This window comes from Dermacentor silvarum, chromosome 11, assembly GCF_013339745.2.
Source record: "Dermacentor silvarum isolate Dsil-2018 chromosome 11, BIME_Dsil_1.4, whole genome shotgun sequence".
NCBI lineage: Eukaryota > Metazoa > Arthropoda > Arachnida > Ixodida > Ixodidae > Dermacentor > Dermacentor silvarum.
The window spans coordinates 53,995,101-54,011,991 of record NC_051164.1 but is presented as its reverse complement, the minus strand read 5'-3'; the positions used below and the strand labels follow the sequence as shown (position 1 = coordinate 54,011,991).

Here is a 16,891-nt window from a genome sequence, read left to right as displayed (position 1 = left end):
TGAGACCGGCATCTCAGAACTTTACCTTTGATCGTGGCACGCGTGATTCTTAAGATGGTAGTCGTCTTGGAATTTAGTACCCCACTGCGAAGTATTTAGTCTCGATTGAGAATTTCGATTATACACTAGAAGTTGTAGAGCTTCGCCGAAAGCGCTCTTCACCGCACGAATTTAACGGCGAAGCCGTTAATACGACTAGAAACACTCAAAAACGTAACTTACCAGTTTTCACGGTTTTATAAAAAAAAGCTATGATTACTGGGCGCAATTCGCAAATTAGAACATGTGCAATAAAATGACGAGTTAGAAGCTGAATTATTAAAGATTTCTTCATTCGACAATTATGCGTTTTATTTCCCCTGCAAGTAATGTCCGCCTCTCCAAGCAATCAAGCTCAAGCACTAGAATTGTGTTATCTGCCTCCCGGCAAGTTTTAAAAATTACATTTAGTCTTAAAACAACACATTTTATATTTGCACCGTGTCTGGGGCATTCTTTTTGAGGAGCGATGCGTGTCGCCGCATCACCATATGTTTTTTAACGTGAGCTTACCTTGATGATGTTGCGTGAAAGGTCCTTCATGTCTCTTGCCACGGACATGCTGAAGAGCGGCGCCATTCCCGTCTTCAGCAGCACCGTCTTGTAGTCGCTGAATGGCTTTCTCTTCAGCTTTCTGACGAGCGGCCACTCCGCAAAGCCCATTTCTGCTAGGATCGCTCTTAATTCGTCTAAGCTTCGCCAATCAGGGTTATCTGTTACGTAGCAGCGTTAACGGACTGTCAATCGCGTTCACATCCTACTATGAGCACGTATAGTTCATATAGTCTTTCATAAACAGTATTCGCGAAGTTTTTCGAGCATGAGAACTGCCTCTCGTCAACAAGCGCCCGGATGTTGCGTGCCACTACATCCGGTGGACACTTGTTCTCATAACGAACTGATCGCCAGATGGTTCTCCTTAATATTAAACCCCGTATTCGGGAACAGTCTACTAAACGTTCCATCTAGATTCAAAAGTGGATAGCAGCGCCGCCACTTGACTAAAGAGGCCGCTGCACCTCAAAGCCACTACGCTGCGGCGATACTATTGGGTCAAGTTGAAACTTCGCGTTCCAACAGCTGCGCCGTAACACACATCCTAGTGCGACTCGGGGAAAGAGCCTTCAGTACCGCGTGCTGTGATTTCGTGTCAGCAAGTTCACCACTAATCTTCAGGCGCATTTGTCCAACTCCTGGCCTGTCTGGATAGCGGAGTGTTAGAAAGTCGCGGAGCCCATGGGCTGCTGGCAACCCGCATGACCATGGGCAGAGCTTGGCTGGACGCTACGGGCTAAAGCAAACGTCTGTGATTGTTCAAAATATCGTGCCATTTTCGTGGCCTGTCTACCGGAGCATATTTTAGTTTTACACTCAAACTGACGTAGTGCCTCGTGAGCAGCGCTGGTTCCTCAGAGCGAACTTAAGTTATTTAAATACGTCGCCAGGAGCTTACTCGCATGCGATGGAGTAAAAGGGTTTTCGCAAGTAAAGTATTTGTCATAGAAGGGTAGCAGTCCCCGAACAGCTTTACTCAAACCACAATGTATTTTCATCGCAAAGGGCTTGGTTTTTGCGCTCCACTCTGTGATGTCGAAGAAGAGTTCCGAGTGAAGGCCCGTTTGTTAACATGAGTCTAAACGCTGGCAGATAAATTAAACTTCGCAGTCATCGCTCTTCCGGTGCTGAGCATGATTTCTGCTTCGTGGTCACCAGACGGTAAGGTGTAGACAGTTATACGTCACTCATGGGTCACGCTAAGGGCGTGACAGTCACCATCGTCGCAACTTGAGTTTCTCTTTTTGTATGCAATTTTCCGCAATTCGTTACGTTCTAAACATTATCAGCGTCAATTTTTTTGCGTTCCTGGAAACTTTATGAACTCCTCGTAAGTACGGGGTCCAATCCTTCAGCGTGGATGAACAACATGGCTATAAAGTTAATGGTTATATTGGCAAGGCATTTTTGTCTAATTTCTACCTCGAGTAGTATTGCACTATACGCCTCTACTGCAAAAATAATCCAGAGGAAACGGCTTAATTATCACGATCCAGATCTGGCTCAATAGCGATCAAAAGCGCCCGTCTGACATCGGTAAAAGATATGGCACGAGCACGCATGCACCCTCGTAACAGCCTGTCTCGGAGCAAACGTAGTAGAATTCTAACCCTGGGGTTTCACGAACCAAAAACACGATATCATTATGAGGCATGCCATAGGTGGGGACCCGGAATTTATTTTTACCACCTGGGGTTCCTTAGCGCGCACCTACATATAAGTACACGATTATTTTTGCATTTCGCCCCCATCCGAATCAGGGATCGAGTTCACAACCTCAGCAGCGCTACGCCATATGCAAATAAGGTACCACAGCGGGTAAGAAACGCAGTATAACACTGGAATATATTCAGCTGCCACTACCGGACCACGTATTGAAAGCATTTCGAGTACGGAAACTTTCAAATGCAAAAAGCATTTGATAGTCACAAAGGCAAGTACTAAGGCAAACGAGCCAAGAAATGAAGAGACGAAAAGCAGAGACTGTGCGTCAACATTTCGTACCGTTGGCCAAGCAGGCCTTGTAGGCAATGCCAAGTTTTTCTGTGACGGTCTGTCTGAAGCCGCCGCGATGCGGTATCTTGCCGAGTATTTCTGTAAGATGATTCACATGCACAGCGTTTCAGCTCTCGTACTAACAGTGACAGATAGATGTGTCACATAAACGCAAGAGAAAATTACGTCGCTGTGAAAGACGCAGACAAAATGGGGAGGAAAAATAAAAATAAAGCAAGAGTAAATAACTAATAACTTATTATTACTTGGAGCTGTACAGTCTGACCGCTGCCAGAGTCAGATTTGCAATCCACAAGTTCCCGTGTTCCCTGAAGGATCCATCAGTTTGCATTACGAGGATTACTTTCTCTGCTGTAATACTGTTTCAGTCACGATTTATTTATAGCTGACTTTCTAAATTGTACAGTAATTTGTCGACCTTTATGTTTTGATTGTATTTTGCGAACTTTTACTAATTACTAATCATTTTAGTCACCGACGTATGACCAATTCCTGGACATGCGTCACGTGTGAACAAATCATCGCTAACTAAAAGCAACACGCATAACGTGTTTTTTTTTTTTCAAAAGCAGAAATCGGAACTTATTTTTATGATATTTCAGGCCCCATATATGGGTGCCATGCTGGAATGGCATACGTGCAAATAGAAAGGTCAACAAGAAACACAAAAAAGAACACAATACACAACACAAATAAACACAAAATGAAAAATGACGTAAATCCATATGCAGAAGGTCGAACTTGTTAATTGAACAAAAGAACTTACAACTATGTCAATTATTAGCACAAAAACTAGCTTTAACTTCATAACAGTTCCCCATACTTATACGGCGAAACAAGATGTTCATCATGCTGCGTCTGGCCTATATACTTGTGCATTTGGAAGTAGCACAAAAATCCTTGATCTCATGATTATTTCATGTATTACTTCTGACCAAGATATTTCAAGTCACGCTCTCGAGGCACTTGAAGCCACTCTTCAGCTTCAATTCTCTCCGAGTCTCAGTAAATCGCCGAGATCCCTTAACATGGCACTTATTCTCACGTTGTCATGACAGCGTATAATAACATACTCTCAAAAGTGCGACTTGAAAACATTCACTCCTTATTGAGCGAATCTGTGCCCAGCAAAACAAGTGGCCCTCAAAGCACAACAGCAGCGTCGAACACAGCCGGCGATCATCGAAAATCTGGTCAAGCGCGTCGGATTTTATACATGACTCGTCAAACTTCCAGCATAGAGAAAGACAATTACATTTCCTTCTCTATGGTTCCAGCGTAATCACTGCTGCCCGCGTGCCTTCCAGAAAGTACTACACAATTCTTGTCGCGCATACAATCACATTACACAAAGTTAGGCGACAACATACACAACAGATAGAATCAACGATATCATTCGAGTAAGTTCCAAATCATACAGGCGCGCCTTGCGCTGAGCCATACCTTTAAGTTGTTAGCGGGTGAAATTCAGTCCCCGGAAAAAGATGCGTACACGTGTCAATATTGACAGCACTCTCACCGTTCAGGTCCTTGGAAAGCTTTTCGTCCACTTCCTTAAAAGCCCCGTACGAAAATCTGTCGCTCGGAATGCGGTTCGCTTTCTTCCATCCGCTGCACACGTACTCGTAAAAGTCGTCGCAAGGCTCCACTGTTCTGCTCAGGGACTTCTTGATTAATTTCGCTACAAGTAATTCCAAAAGACAAGCGCAGTTGGGCGACTCATGCCACAAGGTTGCAACAAAACAAAAAGCAAAGGTGACGAAGCAGAAGTTTACATTCGAAAAGCAAAAATAAGAACCCCCCCCCTACTTGCATCTAGTATAATTGAATGTACCAACTTTAAGATATTGTGCTACAACTGCTTCATGCCACCTCCCTACTGTCTGTCATGCCTCATGGGCCTTCGTTAGCTCTGATTTTTTCAGAACTATTTTCATGAAAGATCTCACTGCATCAGTATGGATTTAACATTCAGTCCACGAATGATGATGAACTCCGGATTTCCGCAGGGATCAATATTGCGTCATCTTTTATTCAATATTTACGTGAACGATATTAAGGTGGTGGTCCCACTCCGGCGGCCGGAGCCCCCCGATTTTCAGTACTTTTGGAGCAACCGTAGTGGCTCTTATACGTAGGATATAAAGTTGTCGTATATACCATAAAAAAGCTTAATTCTTGTAGATTCCAACTATATAATATATATATATATATATATATATATATATATATATTATAAAGAAATTGGTTAATGTGATTTAGAAATAAATGTTCAAGAACAAGCATAAGATACATGGTCCTTTGCGAACTGTGTCTGAGTTGTGACCATATTTAGAATAAACTACCGCATTTACTGCATTGCGGCTTCCTCTGTAGCTTTCAGACATATTTATCCTATTTCCTAGACGCAGCAAAATAATGTTGAATTTTTACTTTATGGATAATTTGCTTTTTAAGATTGAGAAATATCACAACTTCTGTTGTAAACAGCCCGGCAACACGCTCAAGGAAGCTAAATTTTGAAAAATTAGAGTTCAAGGAACTTCCATTTAGGACGCAAAATTTCATCCATGTATCTTTATTAGTTTTAAACCGCAGCTTCGTAACTTTAGTACCTTCCCGCAAAAATGGGCAAAAGTAGGACCAGAATTCTAAATATTGCTTAATTTCGGTCGCATTATTAGGAAAGTTGTGTACTAGGCCACACAGCAACCAGCAGAAACCAGCAGCAAGTTTTTTATTGGGGCACGTAACCAGTAGCCCACTGTTTTATGCTCGGCAAGAAAGCCACATGTTGATACCGAGTGGCCAAAGTTTGACACTGACTTCGCGTTCAGGGTAAAACAATTAGTTTTTTCACGATTCAATATATCGTCTAGGACGCTACTGTGCATGGTCGTTCGCAAACAAAAAAAAATACTTTCGCGATTACGTATGAAAGTGTTCTTACCTTTCTCCTTGCATACCTCAGTCCTACAGACGTAGTGTTCTTGAGTGGTTTCTGAAAAAGCGCGATAAAAAAAATTCTGCCAGCGCTCATCAAGCATAGGGAAAGGGTCCAGCATAACAATCATGAAATTCCTGTGCCGTTCTCTGCAAGCTCTGCACATTTACAATTTTAGTGTTATCTACGATTGTACGTGAGCTTTGAGGCAGGCAGACTCATCAATAAACATTTCTTATGCTACCTCATGGAATCAAGGCTGGCAGTTCTGATACGCTTGCTATACTACGAGCGACAAGAATGGGGGGAACCAAGCATGATTTGTTTGCCTTGGTTAGAACCACAGGACGCCAACAGACACTGAAGTCAAGGAAAGCGTAGTGAAAATTAAATGTTCCCTTAATGAAATGTAAAAAATGCGCAAATTAATTAATCTGGGAGAAAACAACTACTTGCCACGAGTTGGAACCGAACCCCCTTCTCCAGCATTACGCGTTGGATGATCTACATTAATTGAGTTAGGGTAGCAGTTGATCCTCGTCGAAGTTTTTAATCATTAATTATATGCGTTATTTTCTTGTTCTGATAAAATTATGTTTACTGCTGCTATGAAATCTGTTTTAGTTTAGCAAATACTCTTGTTCGTAACCTTAGACAGGAGGTCCCCCCAAACTAGTGCTCTCGGACCTCCTTCTGTATGCTTATCTGTGTGTTGTTACTTGCTATGAACTTCAAGTTTATTAAGTTCGTAGCATCGCTATGGTGTTGGGCTGCTGAGCCCGAGGTCGCGGGATCGAATCCCGGCCACGGCGGCCGCATTTCGATGGGGGCGAAATGCGAGAACATCCGTGTACTTAGATTTAGGTGCACGTTAAAGAACCCCAGGTGGTCCAAATTTCCGCAGTCCTCCACTACGGCGTACCACATAATCAGATCGTGGTTTTGGCACGTAAAACCCCATAATTAAAAAAAAACGTTTGTAGCAAATCACAACACGATGATAAATATACATCACACAAATAATATAAACAGATAAATATACTCGTACATATTATCAAGCATAAGACTTGATTCTGAATTCTGATTCTGAGTTCTGAAATTATGAATTTGCGCGAGTGCATAATAGGTCTTGTACTGGGAATGCTAGACGCTGCCGTGGCCGTGAGTTGCGCTGGCTAACAGCCTACCAGGGCTTTATCTACTAAACGCATAAACAAATGCCCAAGAAAGTGAAGACGCGGGGACCGCGGCCGCGGAAGGCTTCTGCTGGAAGCCTTCTAGGCCTTCTGTTTGTGAACAGCCGAAGCGTGTACAGACACATCGCAGTGCCACGCCATGAACAGCGCCATGATTGATCACGTGAATGCGCCGCCATGTTGATCATGTGTTTAGGACGGCTGCACGTGGAGCGCGCGTGCGCCCACGCACACAGCAGCGAGTTTCCGACGTGCACCTAAATGGATGACAGTTGAGAGCTATGACGTAAAGAGCATTTATTTGGTCCGTTGTCTATAAACTTAACCCTTACGGACGCTCTGTACACGATTGTATACACGAAGATAGTGCATCAACAGCAAGTGCACTGATGAACGTAATGATATTTAAAATCTGTCGCATATATGTTGAAACACTTATGATTGGAATTGTGCTACATTTTTGGATAACATGTTTCTAGTTGGTTCGGTGCGCGCTGTAAATAATGCCGATGCGAACCCTCATTTGTAAAGAAGGAACTGCTGGTAACTAACGGTCACCGACTAACAAAGGAGATCGCTGAAGCCCACCACGTTAACCCTTTAATGACGGCAGATAAATACCAGAAAGAAATGCTTACATTTTATCTAAATGTGCCAAACCCATAACGGAAAAGCTTAATCAACGGAAAGAAAAAAAATGTCGCAGTTTCGCCCGAAAGGCGAAGCATCAATTGCGATAGCAAATTAGTAGAGAGCTATTTGGAGTAGGGATAGTAGTTTTATCGGCTGCATAAACTTGGACACATTCGCTTACTAAGTGAATTAACAAGCCTGCCATGGTGTCAGCGCGCACAAGCAAACATGAATAGATCACACTGAATGACCGCAGACAACGACTGTCAAAATGCTGGCAGCAAGCGCAGCCGCCGCAGCGGGCGAAGGTTCGCGCGGACTATCGCTTCAACGGAAACTGAGCGGCGAATGTACAGCGCATACAAAGGTCAGAGCCATAAGAGACGGTGCGGGCGACCGCCACCGCCGGGCAAAGTGCAGAGGAGTTGTGCAGAGGAGAAGTTGTTGGCAGAGGAGAACCTGCCCCCCCTCCCTCCCGCACTGCCTTCCCGCTTTTTTGCTTTCGCATGGGAGATTGAGTGGCCAGTTCCCCTTGCGTCCGGTTGCAAGATAAGCATTTGGTGAAGCAGCACCGCGTCGCCTCGCCTCCCTCCCTCCCTCCCATACCCCCACGGCATTTCGCGCGACGGTCGCGTTTGCTTTCCGCCGTGCGTTCGCTCTCCGTGATAGCGCGCGTCCCGCGCGCTCTTTCACTCGCGCATACGGCGCGCGGCGACGATTTTATCGCCCTTGGGCTTTATACGGAACCTCACGGCGAGGGCAGAAATCCTGTTGAAGTGTCCATATAATTACTATCGCAATAAAAACAATAGCTGCAGCTTTTTCAGCAACAGGGGGGGGGGGGGGGGGGGGGGGGACACCAGGCAGAAAACTGGAAGTGGGCTTCACCCCAAGTCATCAATGGCATCATTGTATATTTGTAGACCCACTCGTCATACGCGAACGACTGGTGTACATTTCATTTTCTTTACATCACGTGTCTGTGCACCACATCAGCCGGATATGTTGCATTGGTCTGTCTCCTCTTTACATGCTTTCATAAAAAACGGGAGGCGCGTGCCAAACTTCTTCCTCATCCTTTGTCTCTGCTCTAAACCAACAAATGGCGCTTGCTGCCTCTCAGTCAGTGTTAGCCCAAATACATTTAGCCAGAAACTTCGTACTCAGTAGCCCCCCCCCGCGAAACTCAGCACAACAAAAATTTCCTTCTGGTATGTTGTGTGCAGGCAACACTCGTCAATAAGTGGTTAAGCTGAAGAACAAATGTGTCAGCACTGTGTTTGTTATCGCTATCGCTCAATGACGCTTTCAACCGTGGTGCATTCAAAAAAGACATGCTTTGTGCACATATATGCCGTCTGTACTGAGTTGCATTTTTGTTTCGTTGTTTATCACTTTGTTTATGTACTGTTTTCCATATTTATTCAGACGCTTATCAGAATTAAGCTTCAGCTGGATCAGCGCCGTATTTCGTTGCCTTCGTCTCGTCCCCTAGCGATGCCTTCCGCATAACTGCAACGTTGATAATTTCCTCTCACCACCCAGTTCCCTGCCGTCCACGCCTTTGCTATCCCTTCCCTCGGCACCCATACTGTACAGTCAGCCGCAAAACATTACGGACCATGAAATCTGAGGAAAGAGCTGAATATCTCCTCAGCGTCACAACGTATCCTGGTATTTTCATTTCGGGCCTCGACTAGAATATGCCAGCAACATTGTCGTATACAGTTTTACTCGCTACTGCTACAGGCTGCTCGGGAATTGAACGTTTTCCGAGATCCCCTGGACCGTGAACTTTTCTGGTTGACTGTACCTCTAATAGACCATCAGTCATCTGCCCTACGCATTACATGGCCTGCCAAACTCCGTTTCTTCCTGTTAAATTCAACAAGAACATAGGTAATCCCCGCTTGCTCTCTTATCCATACCACTTTCTTACCGTCTCTTAAAGTTACACCTACCTTCTTTCGTCCCATCGCTCACTTCGCGGTCCTTAATTTCGTCTCAGCCGCGGTTGTTAGTCTGCAAGTTTCGGCCCCATATAGTCCCGAGACCTCTTGTACAATATAATGCGCATTGCCCATTTTTTTTTCTCTTTTTTTCAAGATTACCCCGGGAGCGATTACTCGAAATATTCATCCTAGGTATAAAGTGTGATGTATTTGGAACAGTACGGAAGTGGGTTTACTCGTATTCTTTTCATTTGCTCTCGATAAATTTGACACTAAATTGATATCTACCTCTGTGTTCTCACAGACGACGGAAAGCAACCTTGAAATGTGTTTCGAATTCCACGAATTCCTCGGGATGCGTGAAAATCTGGGATGCAGCACCAAGATGGCAAAGTAGTACACGTAGTTCCACCTTCATCTGTATGTTTAGGAAATGAAATGCAGTTTTCACCATTTCAAACACGAGGAGATGCTTCCTTCTTCCATGCACATGGATATACAGCATTTGGCATCTAACCGTGATACTAAAATTTTTAAAAACGAACTTTCACGTTCGTAACATACCCGCAGACAATAAGCACACGCTTGAAAAGCGATTGTATCACATAGATGTATTCGAGACTCGGGGGGATATGTACAGAACTGAGGTTGAGCAGCGCGAATAAAACAAGAACACGAAGAAACAAATACCTCACTTTTGGGGCGTATTTGGTGTTTTTGTTTTTAATAATTCAATTACTGATTCATCGATACATTCGTTGAGAGAGTCATAATTTGATTGCTTAATTGACATAAAAAATTCACAGCGTCTCCTATGTTATCCCTAAGATGACTTGAAGGCGAAAGCCCAAGTGCTTCTTCTTTTTCTTCTTTTTTGGGGTTTTACGTGCCAAAACCAGTTCTGATTATGAGGCACGCCGTAGTGGAGGGCTCCGGAATAATTTATGTCAATTAAGCAATCAAATCATGACTCTCTCAATGAATGTATCGATGAATCAGTAATTGAATTATTAGAAACAAAAACACCAATTACGCCCCAAAAGTGGTGTATTTGTTTCTTCGTGTTCTTGTTTTATTCGCGCTGCTCAACCTCAGTTCTGTACATATCCTCCCGAGTCTCGAATACATCTATGTGATACAATCGCTTTTCAAGCGTGTGCTTATTGTCTGCGGGTATGTTACGAACGTGAAAGTTCGTTTTAAAAAAATGGGTGAAAGCCCAAGTGTTGATGCATCAAATACGGACACATGACGTACACATCCCCCTTAATTCGCTTAGTCCACGTCGCTTAGTCATCCCTCTTAATTATCTTACTGTACTTCGCTTTGTCATCCCTCTTAATTCCAAAGGTCAAGGGTTCGACTCCCACCCAAGGTCGTGGGTTCGAGTGTCCTGATTAACTATGTTTTAATTACCTGTATCTTAATTAACTTCAAATTCATTAACACCGAAGGTCGTGGGTGCAACTCCCACCAAAGGTGGTGGGTTCGAGGGCCTTAACTCTATCTTAATTAACTGTGCCTGAATTATCTTCTCCTTAATTACCACCAATGGTAGTGGGTTCGACTCCGACCAAAGGTCTAGGGTTCTACTCCGAAAAGACCCGCCGTGGGTGCTTAGTGGCTATGGTGTTGGGCTGCTAAGCATGAGGTCACGGGATCGAATCCCGGCCACGGCAGCCGCATTTCGATGGCGACGAAATGCGATAATACCCGTGTACATAAATTTAGGTGCACGTTAAGAACCCCAGGTTGTCGAAATTATCCCGGAGCCCCCCACTACGGCGTGCCTCATAATCAAATCGTGGTTTTGGCACGTAAAACCCCACAATTTAATTTTTTTCACTCCGAAAAGATCGTGGGTTCGACTCACACCAAAGGTCCTGGTTCGAGTGCCTTAACTCTATCTTAATTAACTGTGCCGGAATTAACTTCGCCTTAATTACCACCAAATGTGGTGGGTCCGACTCCTGCGCGGGCCAATATGTTGGCCGGCAGTATGAATAAATAAATAAATAAATAAATAAATAAATAAATAAATAAATAAATAAATAAATAAATAAATAAATAAATAAAACAGGCAAGTTTGCACTCGGTCACGCAAAGCTTAGGCACAGCGAAACTTACTAGCTGCTACTGCTACTGGCTGCTACTGCTAGGTATGAACTTGGTTTAACTTAACTATACGCATGTAGGAAGGTAATCTCGAGCGATCATTTTCGGAGGTACCTTCCCTTTCGCGACATTTCGCGTGACTAGCGCTGGACGCGTTGGCGCCTACGAGCGACAGCGCTCCTGGCATGCCACAAACGCAGGCAGGCTAACCAAGTTTGGTACAGTGCCAAGAACGCTGTCGCTTGCCGACACCGAACGCGTTGGCGACATTTCACGTGACTAGCGCTGGACGCGTCGGCGCCTACGAGCGACAGGGTTCCTGGCATGCCACAAACGCAGGCAGGCTAATCAAGGTTGGCATAGTGCCAAGAACGCTGCTGCTCGCCGACGCCGAACGCGTTGGAGGCTAGCCGCTCGATATCAATCGGCCAGCTTCGCTGTGTCTTGAGCTTTGCGCGGCCTAGTGCAAGCTTTCGCTTATTTTTTTTTAACACGAAAGTGTTTTATGCCGGGGTCCACCAAGACTTCACTGACGTATATCCGTCACGGAAATACGTCATAGAACATAATACAAAGAAAGAAACCAGAAGAAAAAGTTCCACAAACATGCAAAATTTGGAAATCGAAACCACGACATCTCGGTCCGCGACGATAGATCGCCGAGCGTTTAACCAATTGCGCCACAAACGCATTTGCAGAGAGCTACACAGACGCGCCTTATATATCTAACACTCCTCCGTGTACCCGCGCTCTTGCTCGGGGCGGTGCCGCCGCCTACGAGCAGAAAAGAGAAGTACTGCATTATGACACTAACGCGCACCGACAGTGAACGCTTCGGTGGTCTCAGCACTACGACGCCTCGATGCCAGCATTCGAAGGGACGCTGGCATCAAGAAGCACTACCAACGCCACCTAGGTGGCGTTCACCGTACTCAGCACAGCGGAGCGTGGCCTCCGCAATTAGCTCTGAAAATGTTTCTGAAGTTGATCGCGGAGGCTGCGATTACGACGCGCTGTACGCGCTGATTTGACTCGGTGACGATTCAGTTACGTGCTTTGTCTTGCGCGTTGTATTAGTGTGTCAGTTACGTGCTTCGTCTTTCGCGTTGTGCTAGCGTGTGCAGCGTAGTGCAGCTTCCATATGCACGACGGTTGCTCATGGTCATCGACGTTGGTAGTCGTGATGGAGGAGACGTGCCACCAGGCGTCAGCGTGGGTGCATCAACGCCTAAGGGCGCTTTAGCCACAAAACACCAATAGACATTATATATCAATGTGCAATAAACATTACACTACTTCTGTGAAGACACGTTTCACTTTCGTGTTCTATACCGATTCCTATATAAGAGGGATCAACCACATGTTTTTTTTTTTTTTTCTCTTGCCTCAGCGTGCCGCGGAGAGAAGAGAGGCAGGGATCGGGAAGGCAGAGAACTGGCGAGAAGGAGACCGCGTGCGCAAGCTCGCAGTCTCCTCCTCCGGGTCGCTATGGCTACCACGGCTACACACCCCAAATTACGGCTGGCTTAAACAGCTTCGCCGTTAAAAACCAAAGGTCTAGGGTTCCACTCCGACCAAAGGTCTTGGGTTCGACTCCCACCAATAGTCGTGGGTTTGAGTGCCTTAACTCTATCTTAATTAACTGTGCCTTATTTAACTTCGCCTTCATTACCACCCAAGGTGGTGGGTTCGACTCCCACAAATAGTTGTGGTTCGACTCCCACCGAAGGTCGAGGGTTCGTAGCCTTTTTGTACCTTTCGTGTCGCCTACGCGTTTTCGCTCAAGGTCGACTGACTAATGAGATATATAAGGCTTTCGCATTAATAATGTCTCAAAGAAACGCACCAGGGAAACACCGAGGAAGCGTCGTTGTGCAAAGAAATACCTTTTTCGTCCTTCTGGGACTTTTCATCGTACTCCCAAAGCTATGTTCACCAGCGTTTTTCTACTGTCACCATATGAATGCGGCCGCTGCGACCGCGAGTTGAACCCGCTACGGCGTCCCGTAGCCGGCAGCACATCCAGCAAGCCTGCGCGTGAACGTCACAAAATACAAAAAAAAACCTTCTTACCTCGTGACGTCCATCCTTCCGAAGAGTAGCCAGAGACAGCAACCTGTGCGAAACCCAGCAAAACAAGGCTACTCCACAGGGATGACGTCATCTCGAGAGAGCCACCAACTTGGACTTGGGCAGCCTGTGGGAACTCGTCCACATGTGGCCTGCCGAGGCACGCATGTATTTTTATCAGAGACGTTGTTGTAAACGCGCATTGCATGCATTTAGCATATGCACTTCTGGAATAATAAAAAAACTAGGTCACTTTCGCCGAGTGTTTTTAAGTTGCGTACAAGCTACACCATAAGCATATGGGAAACAGGGCAAAATCTGGTCCTATACGTCCTGTGGTGCATGTATTTGCGTTCTTTTTCTTTTTTTTTTTTTTTTGCGCCGTAATCAACCTGAAATTTGCACCATGGGCGGTCGTTTTTACCACCATAAAACACAACTAAGCAACCTTGGTGGGCCCTTCCTGCAAATATAAGAGCGCTGACTGATATACGCAAAGAAAGGACAATACAGCTTGGAGCTCGCAAACGGCATGCATCTAGCAGCAGCATAAGCGTTCCATAAAGAAATCTCTCTAGCCTAATGAGTAGCTATAAATATTACCGCTGGACAACCTCAAAAACGGCAGTGTGTTCATAAGGCTAGAGGCTGGCTAGTTGCTTATAACTTATACGCCTCTGTTGCTAACGGGGGTAGTGGCTTGCTTTGAATGGAATACAGAAATATATCATTAGGAATAAACCGTTAATTGATAACCCGCACTCCCAATAAACACCTATGGGTTGAATTTTAGTGCAAACGACGCAATATTCCACAGAGGAATACTTCTAAACGATGCAACACACGAGCAGATTAGTGTCCCATCGACGATGATTTTGCCTCGAAAACACTGCGACATAATCGAATACCCGAAAGACCGTTGTGGCATAACTAAAAGATTCCGGGACCCATGCTGGGAAGCGCGAGCAAACCAAAAGTATACTGTCCAAGTTTACCGTTAGCAGACGCTTTAATAGCTCGCTCGGCGCAGTGCATGGAAAGCTTCTCGAACGTTATCGATACTTCTTTCCGCATGATTTATATGACCGCGCATTGTCTACAACTTTCTGAAGACACTGGGGTACCAACAACATTCGATGATTCATGTATAAAAGCCGGCGCGTTTAACCGCTGGGCCACGTTACGTTTGCTTTTGTGTGCACAGGTTTGCCCAATAAAGTGTTTCGCATTTACTGTTTCTTCAGCGTTTTGACATAGGTGCTATCTATTATTATAAAAGCACCTCCATGTCCATCTGCCGCGTGACAATAGCATCTATTTACTGCTTTTATTCTTCTTTTCCCCCATCCCTCGTAATAGCAAACCGTTGCGTCTAATCCTTCCTGTTGATACCTGGGGCTTTAAGAGCAGTCAAGACATTTTGGGCTATGAGCTGCATTTGCATAACAGCAAGTTGACAACGCAGATGTCAACAGACGCAGTGGCTATCCTATGTATCCCTGCTCGTGAAATGCATCAGAATAAAAGTTGCGTTAACTGGCAAGTCAAGATTCCTGTAAACGGTTACACATGCAAGAACCCAGCCAGTATGAGAATGAAAACACCTTTCATTTAAGGCTTTTTAGCTCCCAGCACTCAACACACTCAATTTATACAGACTGGCAATATTTAAGCATTACGGAATTTTTTTTTAAATAGGCTGTTACAGATAACATAATTCCAGTCTCGAGCTGGGTTATTTAGAGAGGCGTACTTTACGTGCACGAGAAATCCGAACACATGTTCAGCTATAACTAACCAAAAACACACTAATTAACTTCTTTATTATTTACTTTACGGCACATATACTGTAATTTATTACGAACTGTAGCCGGTGAGCTTGCGAGGCACATCCAGTCGGAATTAATTTCCAGAATGACACCAGTTTGGAGATATGCACTATCAAACTCGCGGTGAGAATGCACTGTTTTTCCACTTACGTGTGTAAGAAAATGCTATTTAATCTATTGAAGCACGAAACTTACTGGTATGCCCTTGTATTTCGTTCCACAGATCGGGAAATAATATCTTGAAACTGGTGCCATCCTGGAAATTCATTTCAGGTGGATAGGTGTTGCAAACACACCAGCTACAATTCGCCAATTGCAATACGTGCCGTAAGGTAATTAAGAAGTTAATTATTCCATTTTCGCTAAATAATTCGTTCAATATGTGTATCCATATCTCGTGCTAGTGATGTCCAGCGCTTCGAATAATCCAGCTCAACGATAAGAGTTATGTTAACTGTAAAACCTTAAATGCTCAGTTTGCATATACTTATTTCTATTCGCAATTAGAATCGAAATCGTGGGCTCAAGATATAAGTGGATCAAGTTCTGAAGACGGAGCCGTTCAGGCATGGATAAGTTCGTGACTATATTGCATGCTCCTGGAAAACAATGATTCGTTATTTGGCTTTACTTGGTTTAATGCGCGAAAGCAACCATTTGGCTAGTAGTTAGATGGTAGTGGAGTACTGTGAAATAATTTAGATCCTGCGCTATTCTTTACGTGTGTACTTTAATATAATTACAACAGTGATTTCGCACTCAGCTGCAATGGAAATTAGTACGCGTCAACTGCGGGAATCGAACCCAGAACCTCGTTCTTAGCGCCAGCACGCCATTGGTCCACCGCGACGAGTTGAAGGAAGTCCTAGCGAGCAAACACTGCCACAAAAAAGAACTATGGGAACCACCAGTATACTTGAATTGCTACTGTGCTAGAGGAAAACGCAAAAGCCAAACCACTTCCCACATCTGAAATACAACGTCCGACCGAGTAATAATATAGAACACCTCGCCTACCTTTCGTGGCTGCGAGAAGTCTCAAATTTTAACGCCCTTTCGGTCTCACCACGGCTTCGACCCGTCAGCTGGGAGCGCCATGACGTATTCTCTAGCTTTGAATGAAGAAATTCACACACAAAAAAAATCGCGCAGCTCAAAGATTCGTCGAAGCGAGCGGGGCGGTAAAACTTTGGCGCAACTCCGGAGCCGTAATGACCTGTTTATATTGTACAGACCCGCCGAACACACGAGTGCACCTGTGCCTCTGGGCGCACCGGGGGTTTCTCGCCGTCAAAACGAAGCTACGTGTTGCAATTTATAGTAGTCAGGTCTCACGTCACCGAGCGCGCTCATCGCCACTAGTACAAGCGCACACTGTCATTAGCGATACGAAAAAGCAGGCCTCTCAATGTGCTGTCAAGGGTGTACTTTTTTTTTTTTTTGCGCCGCTGGTGGCACGATCTTTCTTCCTTTGTAAAGCAGGTGCTCTCCCGATTCGTTTACGGTGCGTGATTTACTTTCTTACGGGCACGAGTCACTTCA

The 16,891-nt window shown here is 44.8% G+C and overlaps 1 protein-coding gene across 1 annotated transcript in view; it reads right to left on the bottom strand.

Annotated features, from left to right (window-relative positions):
- The window catches only part of LOC119432592 (neprilysin-4-like), a 50,566-nt gene extending 34,125 nt beyond the window's left edge, over window positions 1–16,441 (bottom strand). Inside the window, exons 1-6 of the mRNA XM_049658310.1 lie at window positions 16,367–16,441; window positions 13,524–13,672; window positions 5,561–5,611; window positions 4,130–4,291; window positions 2,599–2,688; window positions 553–752 (exon numbers count right to left, since the gene is read on the bottom strand). Coding sequence (XP_049514267.1) covers window positions 553–752; window positions 2,599–2,688; window positions 4,130–4,291; window positions 5,561–5,611; window positions 13,524–13,614 — 594 coding nt within the window. The 5' untranslated portion in view covers window positions 13,615–13,672; window positions 16,367–16,441. The remainder of the gene's footprint in view (window positions 1–552; window positions 753–2,598; window positions 2,689–4,129; window positions 4,292–5,560; window positions 5,612–13,523; window positions 13,673–16,366) is intronic.
- Between the last annotated feature and the right edge of the window lie 450 nt (window positions 16,442–16,891).